Source organism: Fundulus heteroclitus, unplaced genomic scaffold, assembly GCF_011125445.2.
Source record: "Fundulus heteroclitus isolate FHET01 unplaced genomic scaffold, MU-UCD_Fhet_4.1 scaffold_69, whole genome shotgun sequence".
In the NCBI taxonomy this organism is placed as follows: domain Eukaryota; kingdom Metazoa; phylum Chordata; class Actinopteri; order Cyprinodontiformes; family Fundulidae; genus Fundulus; species Fundulus heteroclitus.
The window spans coordinates 1,669,036-1,694,633 of record NW_023397132.1 but is presented as its reverse complement, the minus strand read 5'-3'; the positions used below and the strand labels follow the sequence as shown (position 1 = coordinate 1,694,633).

General features: G+C 39.9%; 1 protein-coding gene across 1 annotated transcript in view; it reads left to right on the top strand.

Annotated features, from left to right (window-relative positions):
- The window catches only part of zmp:0000000660 (arf-GAP with Rho-GAP domain, ANK repeat and PH domain-containing protein 2), a gene marked incomplete at its 5' end in the record, with an annotated part of 140,874 nt that overhangs the window by 79,847 nt on the left and 35,429 nt on the right, over positions 1-25,598 (top strand). The window contains 6 exon segments of the mRNA XM_036133884.1: positions 7,350-7,413; positions 7,851-8,017; positions 11,309-11,521; positions 13,536-13,641; positions 15,733-15,880; positions 20,134-20,211. Of these exon segments, the coding sequence (XP_035989777.1) occupies positions 7,350-7,413; positions 7,851-8,017; positions 11,309-11,521; positions 13,536-13,641; positions 15,733-15,880; positions 20,134-20,211 (776 nt within the window).

Here is a 25,598-nt window from a genome sequence, read left to right as displayed (position 1 = left end):
TGTAAAGACAGCACCGCATGAAAGGTGCCCCTGTGTAGCACCGAGGGATTAGACAAACACACTTTTCAATTAAAGACACCAAATCTTTCCTGCTTCACCGGGGAATCCATCAGTGGGTTATATTTTGTTACATGCACTCCGATCATTGTTATGTGGCATCCGGCTGTTTCAGATATCATTCGTTTATCAAGTTAGAAAGTGAAAAGTTTTCTTTCTTGGCTCTAATTAGAAGTGCATTGATCTCACTTTGATTTACATGGTTTTAATTCATTGTATATTTGACTTAATCCAATAACTAGTATATTGTCTTATTAAGCGAAGCTAATATTTAGTGATTTAGTTTTTAAGGTTAAAAAATTGCTATATTTATAAAACAGAAGGGGCAGTATCTTTTTTTTTTATATCACAAATCAGCTGTGAACTTTCGGTGAAGTTTGATGACCCGTCTTCTCTGAAGATACATGCAGCAAGTAACCAGAAATTTAAGGCAAAATGAGGAGAAAAGTGACACATGTAGCTTGATAATGATCATATGTCACAGTGCACCAATCAACCCTTTAATCCATTACATGACAAATAGGAAATTATTTTAAAACCTGGTTAAAACAGCAGCTTTAAAAGCCTCTCTGGATCTATCTCAGAGCAAATGCCAAGGCACAAAAAGTGCTTTTTCCAACTGCTGTACTTGATTTTCTAAAAATGAATTTAAATTTCCTCAGGGAACTGTGGTCTTGCACATTCTGTAGTCAAAGTCCAGTGTGTCCACGTTGAAATCTATTTAAATGAATATTTAAGAGTTTTTCCTCAAGTCCGTTTATTGCATGTACAAAGCAGCATAAATACATTTACCGCCCTGGCCCTTTCGTTATATTTTTGCGTCTTATCACACTTAAGACCATCAAATACATTTTAACAGAAGACAAAAATAACCTGAGCAAACACAAAAAGCAGAAGTGATAGTTGTCAGGGTGCAATTCTGCCTGCTGCACCCTGAACCTTTCCAGCACCTTCCTTATTCCGCCCAGCTCTGTCTCCGCTAATCATCCACACCTGTTCAGCCTTCAATCGTACGATGTCTCTCAATCAGAAATTTCCCCCACGTCTGTCTGAGCGCCAGCCTTCCCTTGTTCTCCCGGTCAGAGATTCTCCTACGTCTACCGGTCAGAGATCCTCCTACACCCGCCTGCCTGACGTTGCTACTCCTGGATGCCCTCTCTGCTGCACTACTGGTCCTTCTGCATCCCCCTGCGTCCGAAGGACTCTCTCTTAGCTTTGCTCCTGGTTCTAATGCATCCCCTGCATTCTTAGGACTCCCTCTCTGCTGCGCTCCTTGTCCAACTGCAGCACCCGCATCCAAAGAACTCTCTCTGCAGAGCTGCTGGTTCTCGGTGCAGCACCCGCAGCTCTCCAGCTCTCTCCAGTCCTCCAATTCCTCCATCTTCTCCACCCTGATATAGACTCTGGTTCTCTTCATCCACAACCCATCCTTCCTTCAATAAACTCTCTTCAACAAAAGCTCCGTGTGTAGTGTGTGCGTTCGGGTTCATCAGGAAAAATCCTGAAAATATTAAGATTTCATTTTTTTTGGGGGGGGGGGGGGAGAGTTCTAACTAACCCACCCTTATTTGAAAAAGTGTTCACATCTTTTGGACAGTTAGGGTCAATTACAAGAACAAACAGATGTCAATAGTGTTTACACAAAAGACGGCAACATCCCTTACTGTCTAAATGATTATGTAAAAACAAAACAAAAAAAGTCTTTGACCAAAGATTTTTGACCAAAAGAACTGGAGCATTTTCCTAAATCCATTCCTTGTTTTCTAAAAACATACGCTTGTTCCTACAGTAACAAAGCTTTAAAAAAAAAAAAAAAACAAAAAAAAAAAAACACCAGCTTTGAACATTTATAGTTTGGTAAAAACAACATCCATAAAATATCTTCTTTGGTGAGAAAAAGGCTGCAGACTTATCACACAAAGCGATTAAGAAACAAACGCATTTCCACTGAGCCTGTGGTTGGATGAATGAGGATTTCTTTGTGGTTGTTCAAACAGCTGTGACAAGTGTTTTGCATTTTACCTGATAAGGCTGCTAATAAACCTCCCTCAAGTCGATATCTTAAATTCCTGGCTTTCTTTTCTCGTTCTTTGGATGAAAAAAAAAAAAAAACAACAACACAGTATTCTTGAAACTGTGCCAGAAAGAAAATTACAAAAAGACAAAAAAAAAGGAGAAACTTCATGGGAATAATTTAATTTTTTTTTCTTTTCTGGATCAACATCAACTGGCCGATACAAAAGACTTGTCAATCAAAGTGAGACTGTCGCCTCTCCTATAATTAAATTAAAATATGTGCTTCTGCATATCTTCACTCCATGTAGTTTCTTTTTTTGAAGTTTTTCTTACTTAATCTTTTTTTGTATGATGCGCTGCATATACATTTACCCAGTGAGGATAAAGAACACATACAATCCTCCCACATGAACAAAAGCTTACATTTTTATAGGTAATTACAGTTTAAAAGTAGTTATTAAGGCAGCAATCAGTCCCATAAAATCTGTGGTTTGCTAAGATGAAGTCCTGTGTCATCTCCTCTCTATCTATTTTTCATCCTTCTATCCATTACTGGAGCACAATCAGTGCTTGAGAGTGATGAAAGTGCCAGATGTTGTTGCTAGGAGATTTGAGCAGAGCCTCGTCTCCTTTTTTTTTTTTTTTTTGTACTTTCTCTGTTGTGTGTGATTGTTGCCATGATCCAAGCAGCTGTTTGAAGCCCCCAAAGAGATTATAGCTGCGCTTTAGAGTTCCTCAGCACAGTTCCTCTGTATCTTGCTCCCTTATTCCGATTTCAAAAGACTGATTGTGAAGATGAAAAATGTCAGTAATTCCGTCTGTTTTACTGATGGGTTCAATACCGCCAACAAAGCAATCTATTTGCATTCAGACCTTTTTTTATTGTGACAATTGGGAATAAATACCGCTTCTCTTTGTGCCCTGCTTCCCACTCCTGTATAAATCTCCCATCAGTGGGAAGGTGGCAGAAAGGAAGAATTCATACGTCCCATTGGAATAAAGAAAATCTTTAAATCTAATAGAAAGCGTTTAGCATTTCTCTCTGCATTTACCAGCTGTCTTTTCATATCCTTACACCGTCACACATTTTTTATCAAATTACAAATACACAGAGGACCCACAGTATTTAAATCCACGTCTAGTAGTAAAGAGGTTAATATGATTGCTTATGTTATAATCACATTCTTCAAGACACCCCACAATTGCTTAAACACCAATTTAGGAGCTTAGCTGCTCTTAAGATCCTTATTTCAGTTAGAAAGTCGTTCCTGTTAGCATTTTTCAACTATAGCTTTTGCAGCTTTTGGCACACTAGTTGTAAAAGCCTTATTGTTTTAGTGTGGTAGCATAAATTGACAGTGAAAAAAATATAAAAAAACAAAAAATAAAATTCTACCTGTAATCTGTATTCATATATTCATGCCCACAACATCACATTCCCACCATGCTTAACAGTGGATATATACTGTATATAGTTATAGATATAGATACATATATATGTATACTGCTCAATAAAAGTTAGAAAATCAGACTATAATGTCAGGGCAATCAAAGTTCTTGGATATTGATCTGATAAGTTCAGTGTTTTCATGGTAATGACATTAACAGGGGCAACAATGAGACGACTCCAAAAACGAGGAGGGTTTTTTGGAGGCCACAGACAATTTTTCCCTCCTAATTATTTTTAGATTTTCTGTAGTTTTGGATTTGACCAGGGTCGGTTTTACTACTGGTAGCATGAAGCCATACCTGGACCCCACAGAGGTTGCACAGGCAGTCCAACTCCACCAGGACGGCACATAAATGCGTGTCATTGCCAAAAGGTTTGCTGTGTCTCCCAGGACAGTCTCAAGAGCATGGAGGAGATTCCAGGAGAGAGGCAGTTACTCTAGGGAGAGCTGGATCGAGCCGTCAGAGATCATTAACTCATCAGCAGGACCGGTATCTGCTCCTTTTGTGTAAGGAGGAACAGGATGAGTACTGACAGATCCCCACAAAGTGACCTCCAGTGGGCTGCTGGCACCATGAGACACAGGCTTGATGACAGTGGCCTGACATCAGCTAGCAGGCCCTGCGCTCACATCTCAGCACCGTAAAGCTTGACTGGCATTTGCTGGAGAACACCAGAATTTGCAGGTCCTGCACCAACGCCCTGTTTTTTTCACAGACTAGAGCAGGTGACAGACATGAAAAGTTCTAGAAGCTGCGTTGAGCGTTGTGCTGCCTAGAACGTTGTTCAGCATGATCACTTTTGTGTTGGGCCAGTGTTGGTCTAGAGAGGCATATCCATAGAGGGACGCGCAGACCTTTTTTGCTCGACCCTTGATTCAGTAGGTCCTCTGTTCCTCCTGGTGCATGATAATTCATGTCCTCATGTGGCAACAGTATGCAAACAGTTCCTGGAGGATGAAGAAATTGATACCATTGATTGGCCTCCATGCTCCACTGAACTAAATCCAATCTCTAGGATTGTGTTTAGGCACATCCAACGCCACCATGTTTCACCTCAGCGTGTCCAGGAGCTTGCCCTTGTCAGGATACAGGCGTAGATGCCTCAGGACACCCTCCATCCTTTCATAAGAAGCATGCCCCCATGCTAGACATGCATACAAGCATGTGGAGGCCATTCACACTTCTGAGCACCACTTTGAGTGGCTGCAGTGACATTTCAGCTTAGTGGGCAAGCCGGCCGCATCAGTTTTTTTATTTCACTTTCCCAGCGACTTCAGATTAAGAGCTGTATGGGTTGATATTTGTCCTTTTCATCAAAGGATGTGGCATCGTTTTCTTCCTAAAATATTATCCATTCCATACCAATATGGATATCTAGCAGGATTTGTTTTTTAAAGGGTTATTTTTTTTGAGCAGTGTAAATATATACGGCCCACAATACCTGTCAAAAGAAAATAGCAAAAAGGGATTACTTTGTGATTGATTACTTCCGACATTGCCTATTCTGATGAGAAACCTTGTGTAAGTGAAGATATAAAGAAGGAATGCTAATATTGAAGTTGTGTAAAAATGAATACCGTGAACATTTTATACTATGCCAAATTCATTGTGGTGTAGTACGTCTAATTAATTTGCTTCTTATGGAAGACTAACTGCATTTGGTGGAAATCCACAGATCTGTTCTAATGCTTCCTGTGTGCATTTGACACATGTCAAAAGATGTGCTACGACATGGTACATGCGTTGTCCAAAGGGCACAATTCCAGTGCACCCTCCGCATGTTTACTTTCATGAGGGAAGGTCAGATAGGCATTTTCTTTGCAATAACCTCAAACGACGTGTTAGCGTGTTGATAGAATCATAGTCATAGAGACTTGAAGACCCCAGGGTGTCACTCTGTCTCGCACTTCTCTAAAAGTGAGTTTTTAAGATCATTTTACTTCCCTTTTCACCTTCCTCACAGTGTACCATGACAAGATAAATAGCCAGTGGGGAAAAGAAATGGGCCTCGGTGCTTCACTTGATTGGTTGTGGCCATTCTGTCTTTGGTAACCTCTTGCTAATGTCTGACTATCTTAATTAGCTAGAAATACCATACTGTGCTTTTATTTTGAAATTTGGGACAAAGCTCAGAGATCTAAGTGATATGAAGTTAACTAATAGGGATGGCTAGGCAAGGTCAAGTCATCTCCAAAAACATGTGGTATTTTGTTCCTCAACAAATGGTTCAGCAAAGTGGAACCTATGAAACAGGTACAAGATTGTCTGCACCTAAGACTTAACCATATGCAAAGGGTGAAAAGTCATCTCAATCCAACAACTAGGCTGTATTATGGATATTCCTCAACATTTGACTGACTGAATGATTTGGGGGCCAGAACACACTGTACAAAACCTCTTGTTGCATTTGGAGCCTTGCTTGTACAGACCCATTCCCCAGGTTTCAGTCAGGCTGACCATCTCCTGCATTTTTTTGACCAACATTTCCAATTCATGAAGGCCTTCTCAGGGCCAGGAGTGCCTTCCAACTCTAACCATGCTAATGCTTGAAACCAAGGCCTCACGTTTGTTACGGCGTTTTCACCAGCTGCTCTCTTACAACTTGTCTTTTTTTTTGTGTGTGTAAGAAATAATACAAATTGGACAAAAACTTTCCAAACCAAAGTCTTTTAAATGTTTGTGTATACTTACAAATGGAGATTTTGTGAAACAAATATGTCATTTTCTTATGTATGACAAGGTTTTCCATACACTGGAATCTCTTAAGAGGAGTTTATGGGTCTTATATGTCCAATGTTAACATTTATGTTTTGGCATACATAAATATATACTATTAAAGCATTCAGAAAACTGACAAGAATACTATAAATGTACAAAATATCTTGGGTTGCACAATATAAAAACTGTATTTTGTGACATCACTTTTAAATATTGCATTGCCAGTAAGACTTCCACTAAACAAAACTCTTCCAATCAATGCTACCCACAGTCTCTTTGTCACGTTTTCATAACGCGTCCACCGAGGATTAAGATGGTAATCTGCAGGACAGAATCCTGTGTAATTGGTCAAATGCATTAATGGGATTCGGAGCGTGTATGCAAGAAATAGATTTTCAATTTACTGTACAACCTTCTAAATATTTTATTGATTCTAATGTAATGGAACATCTGCATCCAGGTTGCGTTAGGCATGTTGTATCTAATCTAGTTTAAAAGTGTTGACATGAAAATAGCTTGTGTTACAAGAAGGCTGAAACTCTTTGTATACTCAAAGCTATTATGTCTAGTCATACTGTTTTTTTTCTTCTTTTTCTAATCAACAAGGCTATAGGAATGACCGTGGTTCGGTGATGTGGCTCGACTACACAATCCAACAAAAAGAAGGCTCAGTCTTATAAAATATGTGATAACTGAATGCAGATCAATTTCATTCTACTTTTTTTTTTTTTTTGGCTCAAATATGCAATCTTACTGAGAAGATGTAGTACCAGAGATCAGATCAATAGTTGTATCAAAGCATGATTTTTAGTCTTATTTGCCTGCTACATATGTTTATTCATCTGTAACGTCTGGTCAGACATCTATCACTTTTGCCTTCAGATGAGGATTTGTTATACATCTACAGTACATCTATATTCTGTCTGTGACTTTAATGTGAAAATGGATGCAAATCAATTCCAAACAAAACACCATCCTCCAATTTTAAGCTAAAAGCTTAAAAGCATTCTTGATTCTCTGGAGCTCATTCTGCTTCAAGTGCCAAACCTAAACTTGCCCGAGCAAACTTTTCTGCCCTCTCTCTCTCTCTCTCTCTCTTTCTACAGCTGTCTCCACACATACTGAGGGCGAGAACAAGATCCAAGTCCTTCTCATGGTGGAAAGTGGAAGGTATGACTTGTTGTTAACGTTGGATTTTTCATCCAGCAACAGTCATATGCATTAGGCAGTGTTGTCAGGTTTGGCTTGTCCTCTCTGTCCAAATGCATTTCACCTACTGTGGCTATCTGTGGTAACTAAAGCCATGGCTGAGATAAACCGAGGGGGTCTGAGATGGTAATACGATGCAGCTGAGAATTTCTGACTCCTTTTTTTTCAGAGTAATTCAACAAGACTTTCTCCCGACTCCACTAAATCGCTCTTTCTCTCCGTGTTTTTGATCAAACGGGAAGACGGCACTCGGTTATAGACAAGTGTTCAGTAAAAGCAAATTTGGATCCCTTTAATCTCGTTGGTTGTTTGTTAAATGATTCCGAAGTGCTTTTCCAAACATGTGACCCGTAGGTGGGCTTCAGTCCCGCTTTTAGCTGATAATATCATCTTTTCAGCAGAACCCTTTACATCCACGGCTTCAACAGGATGGACTTTTCCGTGTGGCACGAGGCGATCACGCTGGCTGCTGGCACAGACGGCAGGGCGCTCGGTGACCAGCAGCTGACCAAAAACGGCGTCCCTATCATAGTCGACAGCTGCATTGCTTTTGTCACTCAGTATGGTGAGTTGCCACATATTTACCTGCAAGGAACCGGAGTTTGGAAAAGTGCGTTCTGTATGACTAATGTTCATTCCCCCCTTGAGGAGCTGATTCATCCAACTGAGATGGGATATTCATGCTTTTTAATGTTTTCTGTTCCACTGTGGTGACACTACCCTGGCTCCTTTCTCATGGAAAAAAAATGCAGAGCACTATTTGCTGCACCCTCACTGTGGGAACGCTGCTAACAAAATATACAGCTCCATGCAAAAGTGTTCATATCCCCTAAAACGCTTTGAAATTTTGGGATGTTACAAACACAAGCTTTAATAATTTTAGATGAATTAGTGCCTAATTGTGAAGTGGAAGGTGGAGGTTTGTAAAAGTGCTTCTAGATTAAAAACTGAAAAGTGTGGTGTGCATTTCTATTTAGTTATATGACCAGGGGTGAAAGTAGTTTTAAATTCTTGCCGTTACTATTACTAGGCCCCCCCACCACTACCGCGAGTAGTGAAATGAGAGCACATTTCTCCAGTTTTGGCAGCAATTACTTGACTACTGGTTCATATTCGGACTGATTTTAAAATAATTTAATTTGTTTTTAAATGTCTTTCACAGACTGTCTTTTCAGTATGTGTCAGATCTGCTTCATCTGCAGGCTCCCTCTCATTTGCTCAGACTGGCAGATCTGTTTTTATTTGTAAATTTATTTATTTTATTTGTACATTTATTTTATTTGTAAAAAAGAAAGAGTGCAAAGAGGTAACCGCACTTTCTCGTTGTTGCACCAAAGCTCTGGAATAATGTAGCTTTACATATCAGGCAGACCGACTAACTTTCCGTTTTTTAAATGTTCTGTTAAAACATATCTTTTCTTTTCGTCTTTTGACCCAGTTTGAAATGTTAGCTTTTGAAATTTTTCGTGTTTGTTTTTTTTTGTATTTGCATTTTATTGTACATTTTATTGTATTTGCTGGCTTTAACTTTTTATTCTGTTTTGAATTACAAATTTCTGGAGTGTATAAAGCCCTCAGGGCAACTGAGTTTTATTTTAATGTGCTATGTAAATGAGTTAAGAACATTAATAGCTTTTAAATATGGTTGTTTTGCAAGGTATTCGAAAACAGTTTAACAGCATAACACAATGCCCCCCCCGCCCCCCATGACTTTAATAAGAAAATATTGTAGTCTATTATTAAAGGCACAATCTGAGTGACCAGATTCAAATCCAGGGAATGGAAACACCCCCAATTATCATTAATCTACGGGTTTGTTTATTAATGTAGCTCTATAACCAAATTTCTGACTGTGGCTGAGTTTCATCAAGCCTCCCTATGGTCCGACATTGTCCCCTAAGCACTTGTAGCAATGCACAGTTCACGCTGCATCTTTACGCATAATCCAACTGCTGATTTATTCCCTCTTTTCAGCTCCATGCACTTCTGGACTGTTTCTAACCTTTGTCGTCACCTTTCACAGCGATAGGTTTGTCATCTAGTCTCGGCCCTGACCAGACATTATATCTCTTCTATTGTGCAGGGTGGTCTGGTGCGTAATTACGCAAGCCGAAGATTGAGTTTGTAGTTGTTCTCTGTGCAGATGTGTTGTTTGTGGACCGAGCGGCCGGAAATATTACATTCTGCTTTGCTTTTAGCCCACAAATAGATTTAAAGGCTTAAGCCTATAGGAAATAGCGCTTTTATTTATGTGTTGTAACCCCAGATTCCTTGACAATAATCGCAGCATTGAAAGCTCTTCGCCTCACTGGTTCTGAAGTGACTGTAGAAAAAAAGGCTATTTAGAAACAGACTGTCCGGTACCAGCGTAATTTATTCTCAAAGATACCGGGTTAAGGTGGTGAGGTCAGCGGATTTTCTTTTCTTCCACTGGTGCGGTGCGCGCGCGGGATAAACAGTGAGAAAATAAAAGACTGGAATGGCTCCTTTAGAGGAAAGAGGAGGAATGAGGGGTCTGAGCCGAAGCCCCCGATGTAACAAGTTACTTAAAATGTCCCGTAGAAAGTACGCACCTAAATTACATGTCTAAATGATGTGCTTCTGAATTCAAGTGCAAGGCGACCCAGCACCCCACTGCAGCACCGGTGCTCATGCTGTTTCATTAGGATTGAACATAATAGCACAAAACACATCCACTAACTTTCCTATAGATTTTTATTGGGACATTTTGTTAAGTGCTGAAGGACATTAAACATTTTGAAGGCTGGACGCTGATGAGAGCCCTTGGCTGCGAGGGACAGAGGAGTGCTGTTGAAGTTTCTGAAGCCTTTCATATTCAGATGATTAAGCTTGCTGTCTGACCCGTCCTGCTCTTCCACGGCTCCTGGAGCTCCCCCTCCCTCTCCCTCTCCTCCTAGTTCTGCCTCGTCCTCTCCCTCTCTGTTTCAATGGGAGACTGAGGATAATCTAGAGGGGTCAAGGTGGCCTTGTTTTTACAAGTAACTCCATGACTTCTCAATCTGCTGGTCCAAAGTGGTCTGCTGTGAGATTCCAAAACACGGAGAGAGGACGGTTTAATTTTGCGACAGTGGCCTTCAGTGGTGCTAAACTACAGTGCTGCTTTAAGTCTTAATTTTGATTGGGCCATTCTAATCAATAGACTTTAGTCTAAACCAATTCATTAAAGCTGTGGCTGAATGTGAAGAGTTGTCACACTGCTGAAAAATTAAACCCAGGCCCAATCTCCAGTAGTTTGCAGCTTTCAGCAGGTTTTTCTGTTAGTGTTATCTTGTTTTTAACTCCATCCATCTTCCAATAAACTCTGACCAGTTTGCCAGTACCCACTAAAGAAAACAGTCTGTTAAGTCAATTGGAACAGGGCGTCTTCATTTCGCCACCCTGCTGAATTATAGTGTCACCAATATGTTGCACATTTTACATATTCAGTTTCATATTAAGAATTGGCCGCTCTGGATTTGATTAGGGGTATCAAAGTAAAAGGGACTGAATATAACTGAATGCCACAATTTTTAAAACGAAGCAGACATTTCTTCACACTTGGTGTTGGCCTGTTCACTTCAATGTGTTTCCACGGAAGCATGTGTTTGCAACGTGACAACATGTGAAAAAAGTCAATACTTTGGCAAATCAGTGTAGGAAAAAAAAGCCGTGTTTAACACAGGATGAGTGATGTCTTGGCAGTGCTTGGAAGATGTAAGATGATGTAGAAGGCTAAATCATCTTACACCAACACTGTTATCCTACATGTAAAATTAAATTATGTTATGTACAGTTTTATAATCCAGGAAAGTCAGGACAGCAAGATTCTTAATAAATCAGAGCGTTCTTCATGCAGGTTTGTGCCAGGAGGGGGTCTACCAGACTCCTGGGGACCCTGTCCGAGTGTCCCTCCTCCTGGAGGAGTTCACCCGGGATGCTCGCAACGTGAAGCTGAGGAACAAGGAGCATCAGCTGGAAGATGTGACGGACACCCTGAAGAGCTTCTTATCCCAGGCAGAGGATGCATTGCTGACCAAGGAGCTCTATCCATACTGGGTGTCAGCTCTGGGTATGTGAGGTGGCTGGTAGAGATGGGAAGAACTTCAAAAGGGAAAACAAAGCAAAGACTCTCTGTAAAAGATTAGATATTGCAGTTTTTTTTTTTAGGATATAGCTAAAAAGAGATGCATCAGTATATATACAGTTCTGATTATAAATGTGCGTACACCACATGGATGTCATTCATTTAGGACCTTTAATGGTTTAGTTTAACTGTCGTTTTTTTCAGTGTGGCATCGTACAATACACAACCTCAGTGATATTTCAAAACAACAATCAGGTGCACAAGTCTGAATTTATTGTGTATTCCCTGTAGTCCACATACCGACAGACATTATATATATATATATATATATATATATATATATATATATATATATATATATTATAATATATATATATATATATATATATATATATATATATATATATATATATAGATATATATAGATATATATATAGATATATATATATAGATATATAGATATATATATATAGATATATATATATATATATATAGATATAGATATAGATATAGATATATAGATATATAGATATAGATATATATATATAGATATATATATAGATATATATATAGATTTATCTCCCTTTAACATTTGGGCAAATGTCCCTAAGCCAGTTCTACCTCATCCACTTGCTTTTTGTAGCTTCTGGTTGTTAAACCACTCTTATTGGCAGAAACATTAGAATTCCTTTAAACCGGTTTTTTTCCTGGTACAGACCTGGCTTTTCAGCATTGTCCCCTCATTGCCAATATAGTGTGCTTTTTTCATTCCAAAAGTAGTTTAGATGTGTGCTTGAGATCATTGTCCTGTTGGGAAATGGGCTCAGTGGTTAGAGTATGAAAGCTGCGGGTTCTCTTCCAGCTTCCCTTTGTCACATGTCAGGGTGCCTGAGTCGAAGTATAAATATGTTCTCGTCTGTGAATTTGGCTCTAGTTTGAAGCGCTCTGAGTGGTCGGTGTGACTAGAAAAGTGCTATATAAATGTAGTCCATTTAACATTTAGACCACCCAGTTGAGCCCAAGTTTCAACCCTCCAGCTGTTAAAATGAGACAAAATGGGAAGACTTTAGCGGCAGTCTTCCTTCGTCATTACTCCATCCACTTTGTGCCGCTACCACTGACAGTGTAACAGCCCCCCAGCAGGATGCTTCCACCACCACACTTGGCGCTTGGTACACTGGGTTTCAGCATCTTTCACTTTGTTAAAGGCTTAAAACATGACAGAAGTTTAGGCACCTTGGGAATCTTGAATTGATTTTTGTGCAAATTTGACCCAGCAGCCCCGGCAGCTGATGCAGATGGACACTGCTTAAAAGTTTTAAGGGTGAAATTTTCACTAGGAACGCATTGATATGGAAAATTTAGGTAAATATTGATATATCAGTATTGCTGGTATGGCCAATAACCAATATTTACTATCTATCTATATTTACTATCTATCTATCTATATTTACTATCTATCTATCTATCTATCTATCTATCTATCTATCTATCTATCTATCTATCTATCTATCTATCTATCTATCTATCTATCTATCTATCTATCTATCTATCTATCTATCTATCTATCTATCTATCTATCTATATAATATTTGTTTATTTTTTTTATCCCAAACAGACTCAAAAAACATATTTAGAAACTAAAGCAGAAATCAGGCCATTATAAAGCTTACTGAATGCACCTGAGGTCTTTTTAATTTGAAAATTGATAAACCGTGATTGAAAGCTGTGTCTGTGCCAGAGACCCGACCATTTAAAATGACAGTAGTCAAATATATAGCCTGTGGGTGGCTGCAAAAAAGGCATGTGGTCAGGGTGCAGCTTCTTACTGGACATTTAACCAAACAGTGCTGCTGTATGTATAGATTTGAACTTGCATGTACAGTTTTTGCACTCTGGGGATTGCTGTTCACAATAAATTCAAACTAGTGCAGTCTAGTCACTGTTGTTTAGTTAAAAATTAGGACAATTATTCCCATTGTTTTGTGTGGTTTTTCAGATGAGGAGGAGGAGAAGCAGAGGGTGAAGAAGTATTCCACTTTCATAGAGAGTTTGCCAAGAATCTACAGGTCAACCCTTCATGCTTTGCTGCAACATCTGTACAGGTATGTATGCTCAAATCCACGGAGCAAACACGTTTAGTTTTGTGTGTACTGAGGATGAAACACACTGAGCCATCTGATCCAACGGAATATCGTGTTGTAGCTTTTTCTGCAGCTCTACTATGTAGCTCCGACCAATGTTAGACCCCTGTTCCATCTCGGTCGGAGCTACACAGCGATTTGATGGGAAATCCACGAGTCGCACATGATGAGAGACTTTTTGGCAAAGTAAAAGACATCCGCGTTGTGGAAAATACAAAATAAAACTCAACGTAAACGGTTCGCAATTTCCGGCCAGGTTTGTCCCCCTATAGGTTTGTCTTGGAAAACATGGCGCTCAATAAATAATCAATAAAACATTTCAATAAACTCTACTTACCCATGGTAGGAGCACACAAGTACAGAAAACAGATGAAGTCAGTGTCTTGGAACAGCAACTGCAGCTTTACGTTTACTTTTTACTTATTTATACTGGCGGGATTCCCAGAATTTGCGGTACTCGATCTCGCAAGTCCAGTGGTCCGTAGAGGGAGCCTCTATTTAGCCAGGGAAAAAAATCTGTACGGAGCTGTCTGTCGTATTGGATGGTTTGGTGTGTTTCAACCTTTAATCTGGAGGAAGGTTCTTGCATCAAGAAGAAAATTGTTAAGTTAAGTGTTTTAATCATGAAAATCAGCCACTATTAAGTTCTTAAACTTTATTGTGCATACATTGTATGCATATCTTAATTTAAAATTATCGTAGGTATGCTGTGATACAAATGGAACAAATGGCTCCTGAAACTTGATTGTAGATTACTATAAACTAAGGGATAGTGTTCAAAATATTCCAAAAAGCAATGGTCTTGTCTTAAAATCCTGAGAAGTTTACAATCATTTCTCGGCTAAGACCCATTCCCCAGCCCATAATGAATGTGTGCTGCACCCTTTGAGGAAAAAGGTGTTTAGGCGTACACCTACCAAATAAATGTCACTAAAAATACATCGGCTTTTTCTAATTTTATGAGTGGGAGATGCATTTATTTTTTGCACACATTTTAACAGTGCTGTCAATAAACGAGGACCACGTATAAATACAATAAGGAAAAAGTAGCAAAATTAAGATCTTGAGCCAACATTTTTAAAGTGGTTGTAGTTTTTTTTTTCCTTTTTAAAATTGTCTTTCAAATTGTTCTTTGTTCAGTCTTTTCACAGACCTGCTATGCTTTGTGAAATGCTGCTTTTTTTTACGTTATTTCCTTTAGCCAGTCTTTTTTGGGTTTCCAAGACATAGTCATGAATACAGTACAGTGGGTATGCTGGCAGGTTCTTTAAAATGCAAGCTTAATTAGAAAAGGCAGCTGATCACTGAAGAAACTTTGCCCTTGGGTTGAAAACACATAATAAATTCCTCATTGTGTTCTGTACCGTTTGCCCACATTTTCATTCGCGGGCAGATTGTGTGGCGTATTATTGAAAACACCGGCATATAGCGAACGCGTTGCAGAACTCCTCAGTAAGAGGGGCTCTGTTCGTTCCTCGGTGGGTGTTTATTTTTTTTTATCATTTAGAGTTTTTTTCTTCCCCATTCCCATTCTCTTTATTGATCTAAATGTACAGAACATTTAGCTTCATTTTGGAGATTACCAGTAATAAGCAGCGGATAAGTATGAAATGAAACGGTACCGGTTAGTTTTAAAAGAACTGAGTATCTCCACGTTGCATTCAAAGTTTAAGAGAGAGCAAGTTTCACTCTCTGGATCTTGTCCCACTGCAGCATCACAGCACTAAGCTGTTAGCTTCTTCCACCCCTAATTGGATTAAGACGTGAACACTCTGCTGTCCTCATGTCTTGTTCACTGATGCTCACATCACACGCTTCCCCCTTAGATACCTGTCCTGGCTTGTTGTCACTTAGAGCTGCAAATATTAAGACTGCTCATAGAATGCCTAATTGGCCCGGTGCTGAGTTTGGCCCAGAACCTCGCATTTTTAGTCAATTTTGTGTGCGTTGTAATGATGTCAGCTGCTGGCGCTGAGCTCCCCGTGGCCGTGTGTTTACATTCAGTTTTTTTTTTTTTTTTTTTTTCTAAGCACTTTCCCCTTTCTGGTGCAGGATTCAGCAGTGTTCCCACCTCAACGGAATGCCGAGTGAAAAACTGGCCGCCGTCTTCTCCTGCTGCCTGTTCCAGACTCAAGGACAGACCCCGCAGGAAATAAGTGTCATTCGTGACCTCATCAGCAACTACGTCACGCTTTTTAGTGTAAGTAAAAAATACTTAAGTACATTTCTTGCCATGGTGATTAAAAAAAAAAAAAGAAAAGAGATCTCACCAAGGCTTCCAGAAAGCAGAGTTTTACCTGCTGACTTTATATGGGCCTTCCTCCCGGGAAGTTGGGTAACATCCAAGTTTTCATTGCATAAACACGTTGCATAAGTTGTTCAAACAATTCCTGCATTGTTTTGCATTGTGCCCCATGTATCTGCCAAGTGTATTCTCCACACACTGCCTGCACACGCTACGTCTCCAAAAAAAGTATATTACAAAGAAAATTGAGAAAATAAATAGAAGCAAGGTCATCTCGAACAAAAACTCTGATGGTAAAATCTTCCTGAACAGATCTTTCGCTTTAGGCAATTGATTCCAGCTTCATGCTTCAATGTTAGCCCATGTTCAAAGCTGTTTATTTCACAATCATATAATCTAAACTAAAAGGGGATAAAATCAAATCCCCACCAGCTGTTAATACCTTGCACAGCCCACTTTTGCAAACTTGACAGTTTTTGGTCTTCTACAACCTTCTCCAAGGTTTGAGCATATAGAGGGAGGACTCTTTGATCTTTCCTCTTTGCCCAATCTGTGTAGATCATTATAGGTTATTTCTTACATTCTCTTCTCAAGGATTAGGTATTAGCATTGAGATGGCCAGTGCAAACGGTTGATGTTGTGTCTGAAAAAAAGTTTTTATTCAGAGGTGGTTCGGCTGGTGTTGTTTTGTGCCACACAGGAACATTTAAACTTAGGGTGAGCGCTTCTGTTAAAGAGCAGAATTCAGAAGCGGAATCAGTTTTAGTCGCTTCATACAACAAGGAATTTGACTTTTGGTACAATAGACAAAAATTTAAACAAACATTTTTCTTGTAAATATGAATTTACACATGTTCAACTAAAGAGGAAGACATGGTGGGATTCGTACAAATAATAATGGTATTGATCTGGACCCTCTGACTGTTAAGTGTTCTCCAGATTGACAGCCTGAGGAAAGAGAACGGTGTCTTTGGCGGTCCCTAGACTTGTACAAGTCCTGGATAGTGGGATGGTCAGTCCTGATTAGACCTAGTTGTTTGTTGCAGTCTGGACCTGTTATGGTTTTGGATGAGACGGACCACACAGCGATGGACGAACACAGGTAGAATGGTTAATGGCAGCACACAAGTCAGCCACCAGTGAAGCAGCCGATCCACCTCTTGTCTGTGTGCAGACTCATCATCCTGGGTCAGACCAATGCCACGGTTGTCCGCTGAGGTGCAGTCCTTTGCGTACAGAGGGAAGCGAAGTGGGCAAGGAACACAGCCCTGGGGGGTGCCGGTGGCTTACTGGCTCCCTTAGAAATGACTTTTTAACCCTATCTGGACAGATATATTTTACTTCTTGCCTGTTCCTGATTTGTTTAGATGTAGCCTTGATGTGTTGATTCTCTTATCCTGCCCCGTGCTGCCAGGCAAGATCTGTTTTAGGGATTTCTGGAATATGTAGATCTGGCCGTAAAATTTAACTGATCTCACATGGGACCGTGTTTTTTATTTCTTAATAAATTACGTCAACATTTGATGTAATTGCCTATGTAAGTGCCTATGATGTATGCCTGCATCAAATTAGTTGTATTTTCAAATAAAGAATGTATTGATGCAATTGTAACTATATTAATATCAGTAATATATTGTTCTTCAGTGTTATTTTAGTAGCTGTGGTAATAACAGTTGCAAATCTGTTTTGAACTAAAAGCAGATAGAAACCTTTCTAAATGTGAAGCACATGGAGCTTAACGTTTCAGGCCAAATTTAGTCCTGACAAGAGACGGAGATGAATGAATTATCCAAATAAGACCATATTGCATATCTAAACCGAGCTGCAGTTATGACTTTATTTACACTTCAACCATCTGGGGAGCTGAACTGTTGCTGCCACAGCTCCACAACAGGCTTGACTTTTTGCTGATGCGTAGATGAACGAGAGAGGGTTGCAGGATCACGCCTACCCTGGCAGAGCCGCATGGCTTACGGGACACGCAGCACCGAGCAGCTGCTAATTCCATCGTGGAGCGTCCCGATCTTTCTCTCGTTCGGCTGTTACAGGAGAAGCATTCGCTCCAAATCGGTTTGAGACGCCATCGTTTGCATGACAAATAGCCATTAAGCTCAGAGTGAATGCACTCGATGCGACATAAAAAGAGAGAAGATGTCTCAGTAATTAAAGCTTCGGGTTTGTGCCGGATGTCGTCGGCAGGCTCTATTATCAGGTCCAAACACGCTCGATGAGCTTGAGAGTCCCCCTCCCCTACCGCCATCTTCTCCGCCATTTCTATGACTCTGACAAATCAAATTGTTCTTTGAAAATGATAATGAAGTTTAGGGGGGGGAAAAAAAAGTTGGAAAAAGAAAAGTAATTTTCCCAACAGATCTTTATGAAAGCAGACTATGTGCTTGGAGCTGAGCGGTATCAAACATTCACAGCCAACTTTTACTGCAAAAAGAAATTCCTGAATTTCCTCATTCCGCTGCTAGTTTTAACCCCATTCTCTGGATTAGACCTGTTTGTCTTTCTTATATTTACTGTGACTTCCAAATGCAGTCACGCTCCTTAAACTTTATCAATGTTTTTTTGTTTAATGTGATGTAATAACAGAAGTAGCACATACTTGTAATGAGGGAAAAAAATTAAATAAATAAATAAATAAATAAATATATATATATATATATATATATATATATATATATATATATATATATATATATATATATATATATATATATATATATATAATTTTTTTTTTCCTTTTTTTTTTCCAATTCTCTTACAAAAAAATCTAAAAAGTATGGCATGCAATTGTATTCAGTCCTCCTGAGTATCAGCTTTGTAGAATGGACTTTACCTGCAGCACCAAGTCTTTTGGGGTATGTCTCTACCCAGCTTTGCATATCCAACCGTCCATCCATTACCTGTACCTGCTTATCCATACAGGGTCGCTGGTGGGCCGGTGCCCATCTCCAGCGACCACTGGGTGAAAGACAGAGTGCACCCTGGACAGGTCGCCAGTCCATCGCAGGGCAACACGGACACACAGGACAAGCAACCATGCGCGTACACACTTTCACTTTCGGCCAAACTAGAGTAACCAACTAACCTAAATGTGTTAGGACTCTCGGAGGAAACCGGAGTACCCAGAGAGAACCCAAGCCAAGTACAAGGCCATGCAAATTTCTTGCAGAAAGACCCCAGACTGAATGGAAAGTGTCTTTGAACGTCCATTTAATTTCGGTCAGAGCTTCGGGACCAGAACACGTGAGCACGTTCTGGTCCCGGCTCTGTGTTGATGTTTGGTGCTTTACAGGAAGGGGAACCTCCACCTCAGCCCCATGTGTTTTGCAAACTCTGAGAGGTTTTCTTCCTTGATTGCCCTTGCCACGTGGATTAGCTCCATCCATCTTCTCGTCAACTCTGACTGGCTGTGGTGCTCATGAAAAGCACCCCATAGCATGTTTCTACCATCACCATGTTCCACAATGCAGACGCTGTGCACATGGTTGATGTGCAGGTTTTTTTTTTTTTATTTGCCACGCTTTGTGTGTTACATGTAAGTCATAAAGTTTCTTTATTTTATTAGTGGATTGCTTACAGTTCTCAAGTCAAAAGATTCTGCCACCTGTGCAGCCGAGCCGAGGGTCTTTGCGGTTCCTCCAAAGTCACTGCTTTTCTTTTCACTTGATGAACTGAACATTAGTCTGGGGTATTCGGTAATTCAGCTACTGTTTTTTGACATACCTCTGCTTTCAACTTCTCAACAGCTTTATTCCCGACATGTCTGCCTGCCGTGCTACTTGTTCATCAAGACGCTGTTTATCCGCTACTGTTCTCTAACAATCTTGTGAGACCTCCAGCGGAGAGCTGGGTATATGCTGGAGATTAAACTGTACAAAGGTGCACTCTGTTTACTAATCAGAAGACTTCTGAAGGTAATTGGGTGTAATGGATATTTATTCAGGGTCGTCTGAATAAAAGTGGAGCTATTGAAAAACGCACACCACAGTTTCCAGACCATGCAAAGGTCTTGGAAACCGTGTCTCGTTTTCCGTACGGTTCACTGTGTTGCGCATGTGTTGATTTATCACTTTAAATCCGAATAACATACGACCGCAGCCTGGCTTCATGTTTCCATCAAGCGAGTACAATTGACTTAAATGTGTTTTTGGTGTCCGATTGGGAGCACTGATGTGTTTCTGTGTCGCCTCAAACAGGTCAATGAAGACCAGGTGCAACAGATGGAGACAGAGAATAGCTTCATCACACGCTGGAATGAAAAGAAGGACGCAGCAGTAAGTCGACCCACACAGCCCTGATAGAAATGCGTGTTCTGTTTCCGCATCAGGCGCTTGTGTGTGTGTTTGTGTGTGTGTGTGTGTGTGTGTGTGCGCACATCGATTTGCCTTCATGCATCAGGGGATTCAAACGTAGGCTTCGTTTTCCCGTCGTTTTTTTTTCTAGCAGAAATGAGCAGGGGAGGCAGAGGGAGTAGAAGCTGGGATTTTGTTCTCGTTGACCTTTACAGCAGGTACTTTATGCCTGAATGATGGGGAGGGGAAAAAAAAACCTCTTGGTTTAGATAAGTTGGTGGAAAATTAAATCCCGTGGTGCCTCCATTGCTGAAATCAGAATAGAGTTGTTTATGAAGGCTTTCTGCCCCCACAATCTTCCCTCCAATGTCTCTGTTCTGTTTCATAGCATGTCGGGCCTGAGGGCTACTCAGGAGGGCTTGTGCAGGTAAAGCCTTCACAAGCTAAGAAAGACTTTAATGTTTTAGAATAAAAGGTTTTAAAAATGGGGAAGTTATTTTTCCTCGTTGAAAACAATTATTTACACTCACTCTACCTAACATTGGTGATTTATGGCAATGCAAAAGCTGTATCATCTACATTAAGCCAGTGCAGGGTGGGGCTTTTATTTTAGGGTTGAATTAGCATTCCAAAGCGGTCCTCAGAGTAATTTAATGCTACATTAATCATCTTACTTCACTTTTTCCCTGTCACTTCTAATCACTTGCTGGCTTTGTTTCTTGCTGCTGTGTCTGTTGAGGAGCAGTCGTGTGTTGAAAACAGGGCTCCCACACATTCTGGACAGTTCCGGTTTTTGATATCAGTATTCTCCAGGTCTGGATAGGTATAGACCAAGATAGTAAAAGAGAAGTATTTGTATTTCAAGATTAAATTCCTTATCCCGTTTTCAAAATGTTGGCCTTCATTCCTTCCTTCCATTCCTTCCATTCCTTCCTTTCTTCCTTCCTTCCTTCCTTCCTTCCTTCCTTCCTTCCTAAAAAGTGTGCAAAAGGACATTAGTATCTGAGAGACACTAGCTACATTTATATGGACATAGAGTCAATCCTTGATGCTTGGAAGACAAACAAACAACTACTGCTTAGTTTATTGTTTTGTTCAGCTAAGACTGAAGTACTACCTCTTCTGCGGGGGCTTTTGGTGTTTGATTTTAGGGGAAATTTGATAACTCTGCTCATGTCCGTCGTTCTGCTCTGAATAAAACCAGGTGCTCGTAGACACACATCATGATTGGACTAATTGTGTGCCCATATAAATTGTACAATCTGATTACTCTTAGTTTTTCAATCCGAATGCCTTTCAATCCAATCGTGAAATTGCGTGCATATAAACATAGCTAGTGTAAATGATTCTTGATTAGTTTAAGCACCCGTGCAACTCCTAGAATGTTTTATAAACAACTTTTGAGTCTGTTGTGAGCAGCAGGGGTTATAAAGTCTGACAGCAGCTGGGATGAAGGACCTGCGGAAGCGCTCCTTTGAGCATCTGGGATGCAGCAGTCTGTTAATAAAAGCAGAGCAGCAGCTTCATGCATTGGGGTGGGAGACATTGTCCATCAGTGATGTGATTTTTCTTGCAGTCCTTCTGTCTCCCACCACCTGCACTGGGTCCAGGGGACATCCCAGGCGCTGCGTGGTGCAGCACTGCCCAGCTCGAAGGCGGAGTTCAGACCAACAGGACCTGGTTATTAGGCTTTTTCTGTCCGTCGAGCTAAACAGCGTTAGCTTGTGTTGTCTGAGAAACAGTAGCTTTACCGACCTTTTTAAGTTGCTCTTAAACATCGTGGCATCAATTATTTTGACTACCCTAATACCATCTTTGGAATCACTGTTACTGGTGTATAAAAAGACTGATGTAAAATAAACAGTCTAGCCTGGCAGGGAGGTGAGTAAAGCCTGATGGTCAGCCAGGCTTATAATACAATGGGAGAAACTCTGAGTTTGCATAAAAAATACCTCTGGTATTTCCTACCAAATGTATATGTTTAAAATGTCTGTACATCAAAAGCAAAGTAGAAGTAAAGTCAAATTCTTTGTTTGTGTGCCCAAACATAACCCAAAGTCATTTTTTGAATAAATACTTGCGGGCACTCTGTAAAAGAGGCTATTTTGTATTCTTCAGTTTTAATGCTGAGCATCTCCTCACCACTCTGTGTCTGAAAAAACGATAAAAGTTTATGAAAATGTAATTTGCCACCCTCAGATTTATAAAGGTTGGACTCACAGTGGGTATGCATGCTTTTCCAACTCTTTATGGCGTGTCTGAAGCTTTCACATAAAACAGAACTTCAGATGGATTTTTAATTACTGCTTTACTCTGCTGAAGGTTTTTTTTTTTAAACAGTGAACAGTAAAAGAGTAATTTTTGGTTTTATCTTTTTTATTGTATCTTTAATTGGAGCCATTAACAAAGTTTATGTTTTATAAAATGCCCTCAAATTTGGCTTGTGAAGTTTTGTCTCCTAAAGATAAAACACTCCTGAGAGATCTGCTCTTCTGTTCCAATGCTCCAAATTTTTTTTTTTTTTTTTTTTGGAAATCATATTAATTATCCATATAACTTTTAGCAATTAAATCAAATCTGTGTTTTTCTTGCGTTGCGATAAACTGGCATCATGCATTTAGCATATCTCTTTAAAACAGCACACCGTATGCATTGTCAGGCACTTTTGAGTACCAGTGGGTGGAAAAAAACTAACATGAGTTTCCAATTCTGAAACTCCTTCCTTAAAATCATCTTCTGTAGATTGTTGTGAGGCAAACTTTTCCTGTCGATTTATCGTGTTAAGTTTGTCCAGAACTCTGTAGAGAGACTCCTACTTTAAATCCATACAACACACATAATTTCTGTTTTAACACCTCTTCATTGTTTGCCAATATAGTTAGAAAATATTTTAAAATCCTGGTTTTATTACCTGGGGTTTTGCATGGTGAAGCTCCTATAAGCGCATATTTCTGACTTGTTTAAAGCCTCACTGTGGCTGAGTGGAGCCATGCGTGTAAGATATGCTTCTGGCAACATTTATCACACTTTTTTTTTATAATATTTTACACTCTTCCAGGTGTCTAATTGAATATAGATCAAACTGTATATGCTTATCAATAAACTAAGCTACTTTTGCTAAATATGAGTCACTATCAGTGAGGAGAATGATGTGGGATTATTCATGTAAACCGTGAGCTGCCAAAAACCTTAACGATTTGGGGAGTGAGAAAATGAACGTCTACTGAACTACAAATCGGGATAATTGTTTCACTCCTACTTAGTTCATCCAAATGTTCCTCCTTCAGATTTCTTATTGTGCGCGCCATAAGTTTCCCTCCCTCACACAATGTGGTGCATCCAGATGCCAGCAGTGCTTTGTATTTTAACTTTGGCTCCAACTTGGCAAGAGACGGGTTTATTTTTCATTCTTCAGTTTCTCCACACACACACACACAAAGAAAAATGCAGCAGAAAAATCGCTATTGAATTCCCTTTAATAATAAAGTAGCACAAATGCAATCTATTGAGACATTAAATCCCGTTTGTTCTTGTTTTAGTTGTCTCTACCAGTCTACAGCTGTTTAGGGCTGCCCAGTTAGGCTGTACTTAAACTCAGCTGCACTTTCCACTCAGTGCTTGCATGCCAAGCTTTAGTTTTCCTTCAGTGCTGTTGTAGGAATAAAGAAATAGTAAAGCAGCCAAGTGCAAATGTTGATCTGTAATATTGAGTCTGAGCCACTAATCGGAAAGACCATCTAGGCAGTATGTCTCATAGTTTTTCATAGGAAAAAGTTATTCAATCCAACCTGACCTTGTTTGAATAAATACTCCTTTTTCTATTAACTCAGTCCGGTTGGAGAGTTTTTAAATCATGAATTGCCTGTTTTGGGTTATATCACATCATTCAGATTTATATCTAGACTTTGACTAGACCATCCCAAAATCTTCACATCCTGTTTTTTTTGTTTTTTTTAACCCTCCAGAGGTGAATCTCCTGGTGTGGTTTACCTCATTTTCCTGCTGCATTATCCAAATGTGGTTGAGCTAAACAAGGCAGTGGTGGCATAAGGGTTAACGAGCAGGGTGTTTTCTTCCTGGAGAGGCTGCAAGGTTCTAGGTTCAAATCCCACAGACTGCCACTCTGGGTGGGTTCATTGGAATGTATGTTGCAATGAAAATTGCAACTAATAATTATTATGAATTATTAAATGCATCTGTTGATGGCCAGATATTGTCCTTTCATTTAAAGAGTAAAATTTATGGCTCCATCATTAATGGCAAATCATTCCAGGGTCTGAAGCAACAAAGCAGCCTCAGACCATGACACTAACACCACCATGTTTGGCTCGATGGTTTTGGTTTTATTCCAGGACAAATGGGATAAACACCATCCAAAAGTTCCTGTTATGTCCCACTAGTTTACAGAGTATTTCCCCAAAGTCCCGGAAATTGTGAATGTGTTTTGTTTTCTTTTTTTCTTTTTTCTTTTTTTTGACAAATGTGAGATTGGTCTTTCTGTTTTTTTGTGTGTGAGAGAATTGGTTTTTGCCTTGGAATTCTCCAGTGGATGCCATTGTAGCCCCGCTCCTTTCTCGTTATTTAATATGAACATTGATATTAACAGAAAAAAAGAGGCTGCAGTGCTTTAGATTTTGTTCCTAGTTAATTTCAGCTTCAGGATAAGTCAAGGTTTCACTTTCTTGATGAATCTGAAAGGCAAGCTGTCCGCTGCGTATGTTTCCCACTGTTCCATGTTTCCCGGTTTGTGGACAACTCTCACTGTGGTTTGCTTGAGTCCCAGTGCCTCACAAACGGCTTCATAAGCCTTTCCAGACTGATAGATGTCAATAACTCGGTTTATCGCCTGTCCTTGATGCTTTTCTGATCGGGGAATGAGGTGCTGCTTTTTGAGATCCTATAGCCTACTTTATGCCATGAGACATGTTCTATTAAAGGGATGTGTTGCCTCCATAGATCAGGTAATATTCAGCCCTGGGTGTCGCTACTGAAACAAAACCATGTTTTAATAAAGGGGGCTGTAACTATGATTGTGTTTTTCCCTAAATAGATGAAAATTTCTTTGTTTTAACCAGGTTCTCTTTGTGTAGAATAACAATTCATTTGGTGTCCTGACAAATTTAAGACTGATGAAAGAGCAACAACAGAAGAGATCCATTAGTGAGCAATTACGTTTTCACAGCTCTGTATTCTGCAGGTGAATGTCCTGAGGGTCCGTATAAATGTTAGGGAATGGCAACGATGCATCCTTGAGAGGAGAGGATAGCTAGGGGTACAGTGGGGAGTAAGTGAATCAGTGATATAATGAGGTGCAAGACAGTGCCATGCCTTTTAAGCTAGGACTGACTCTCTAAAATCGATACCATGCA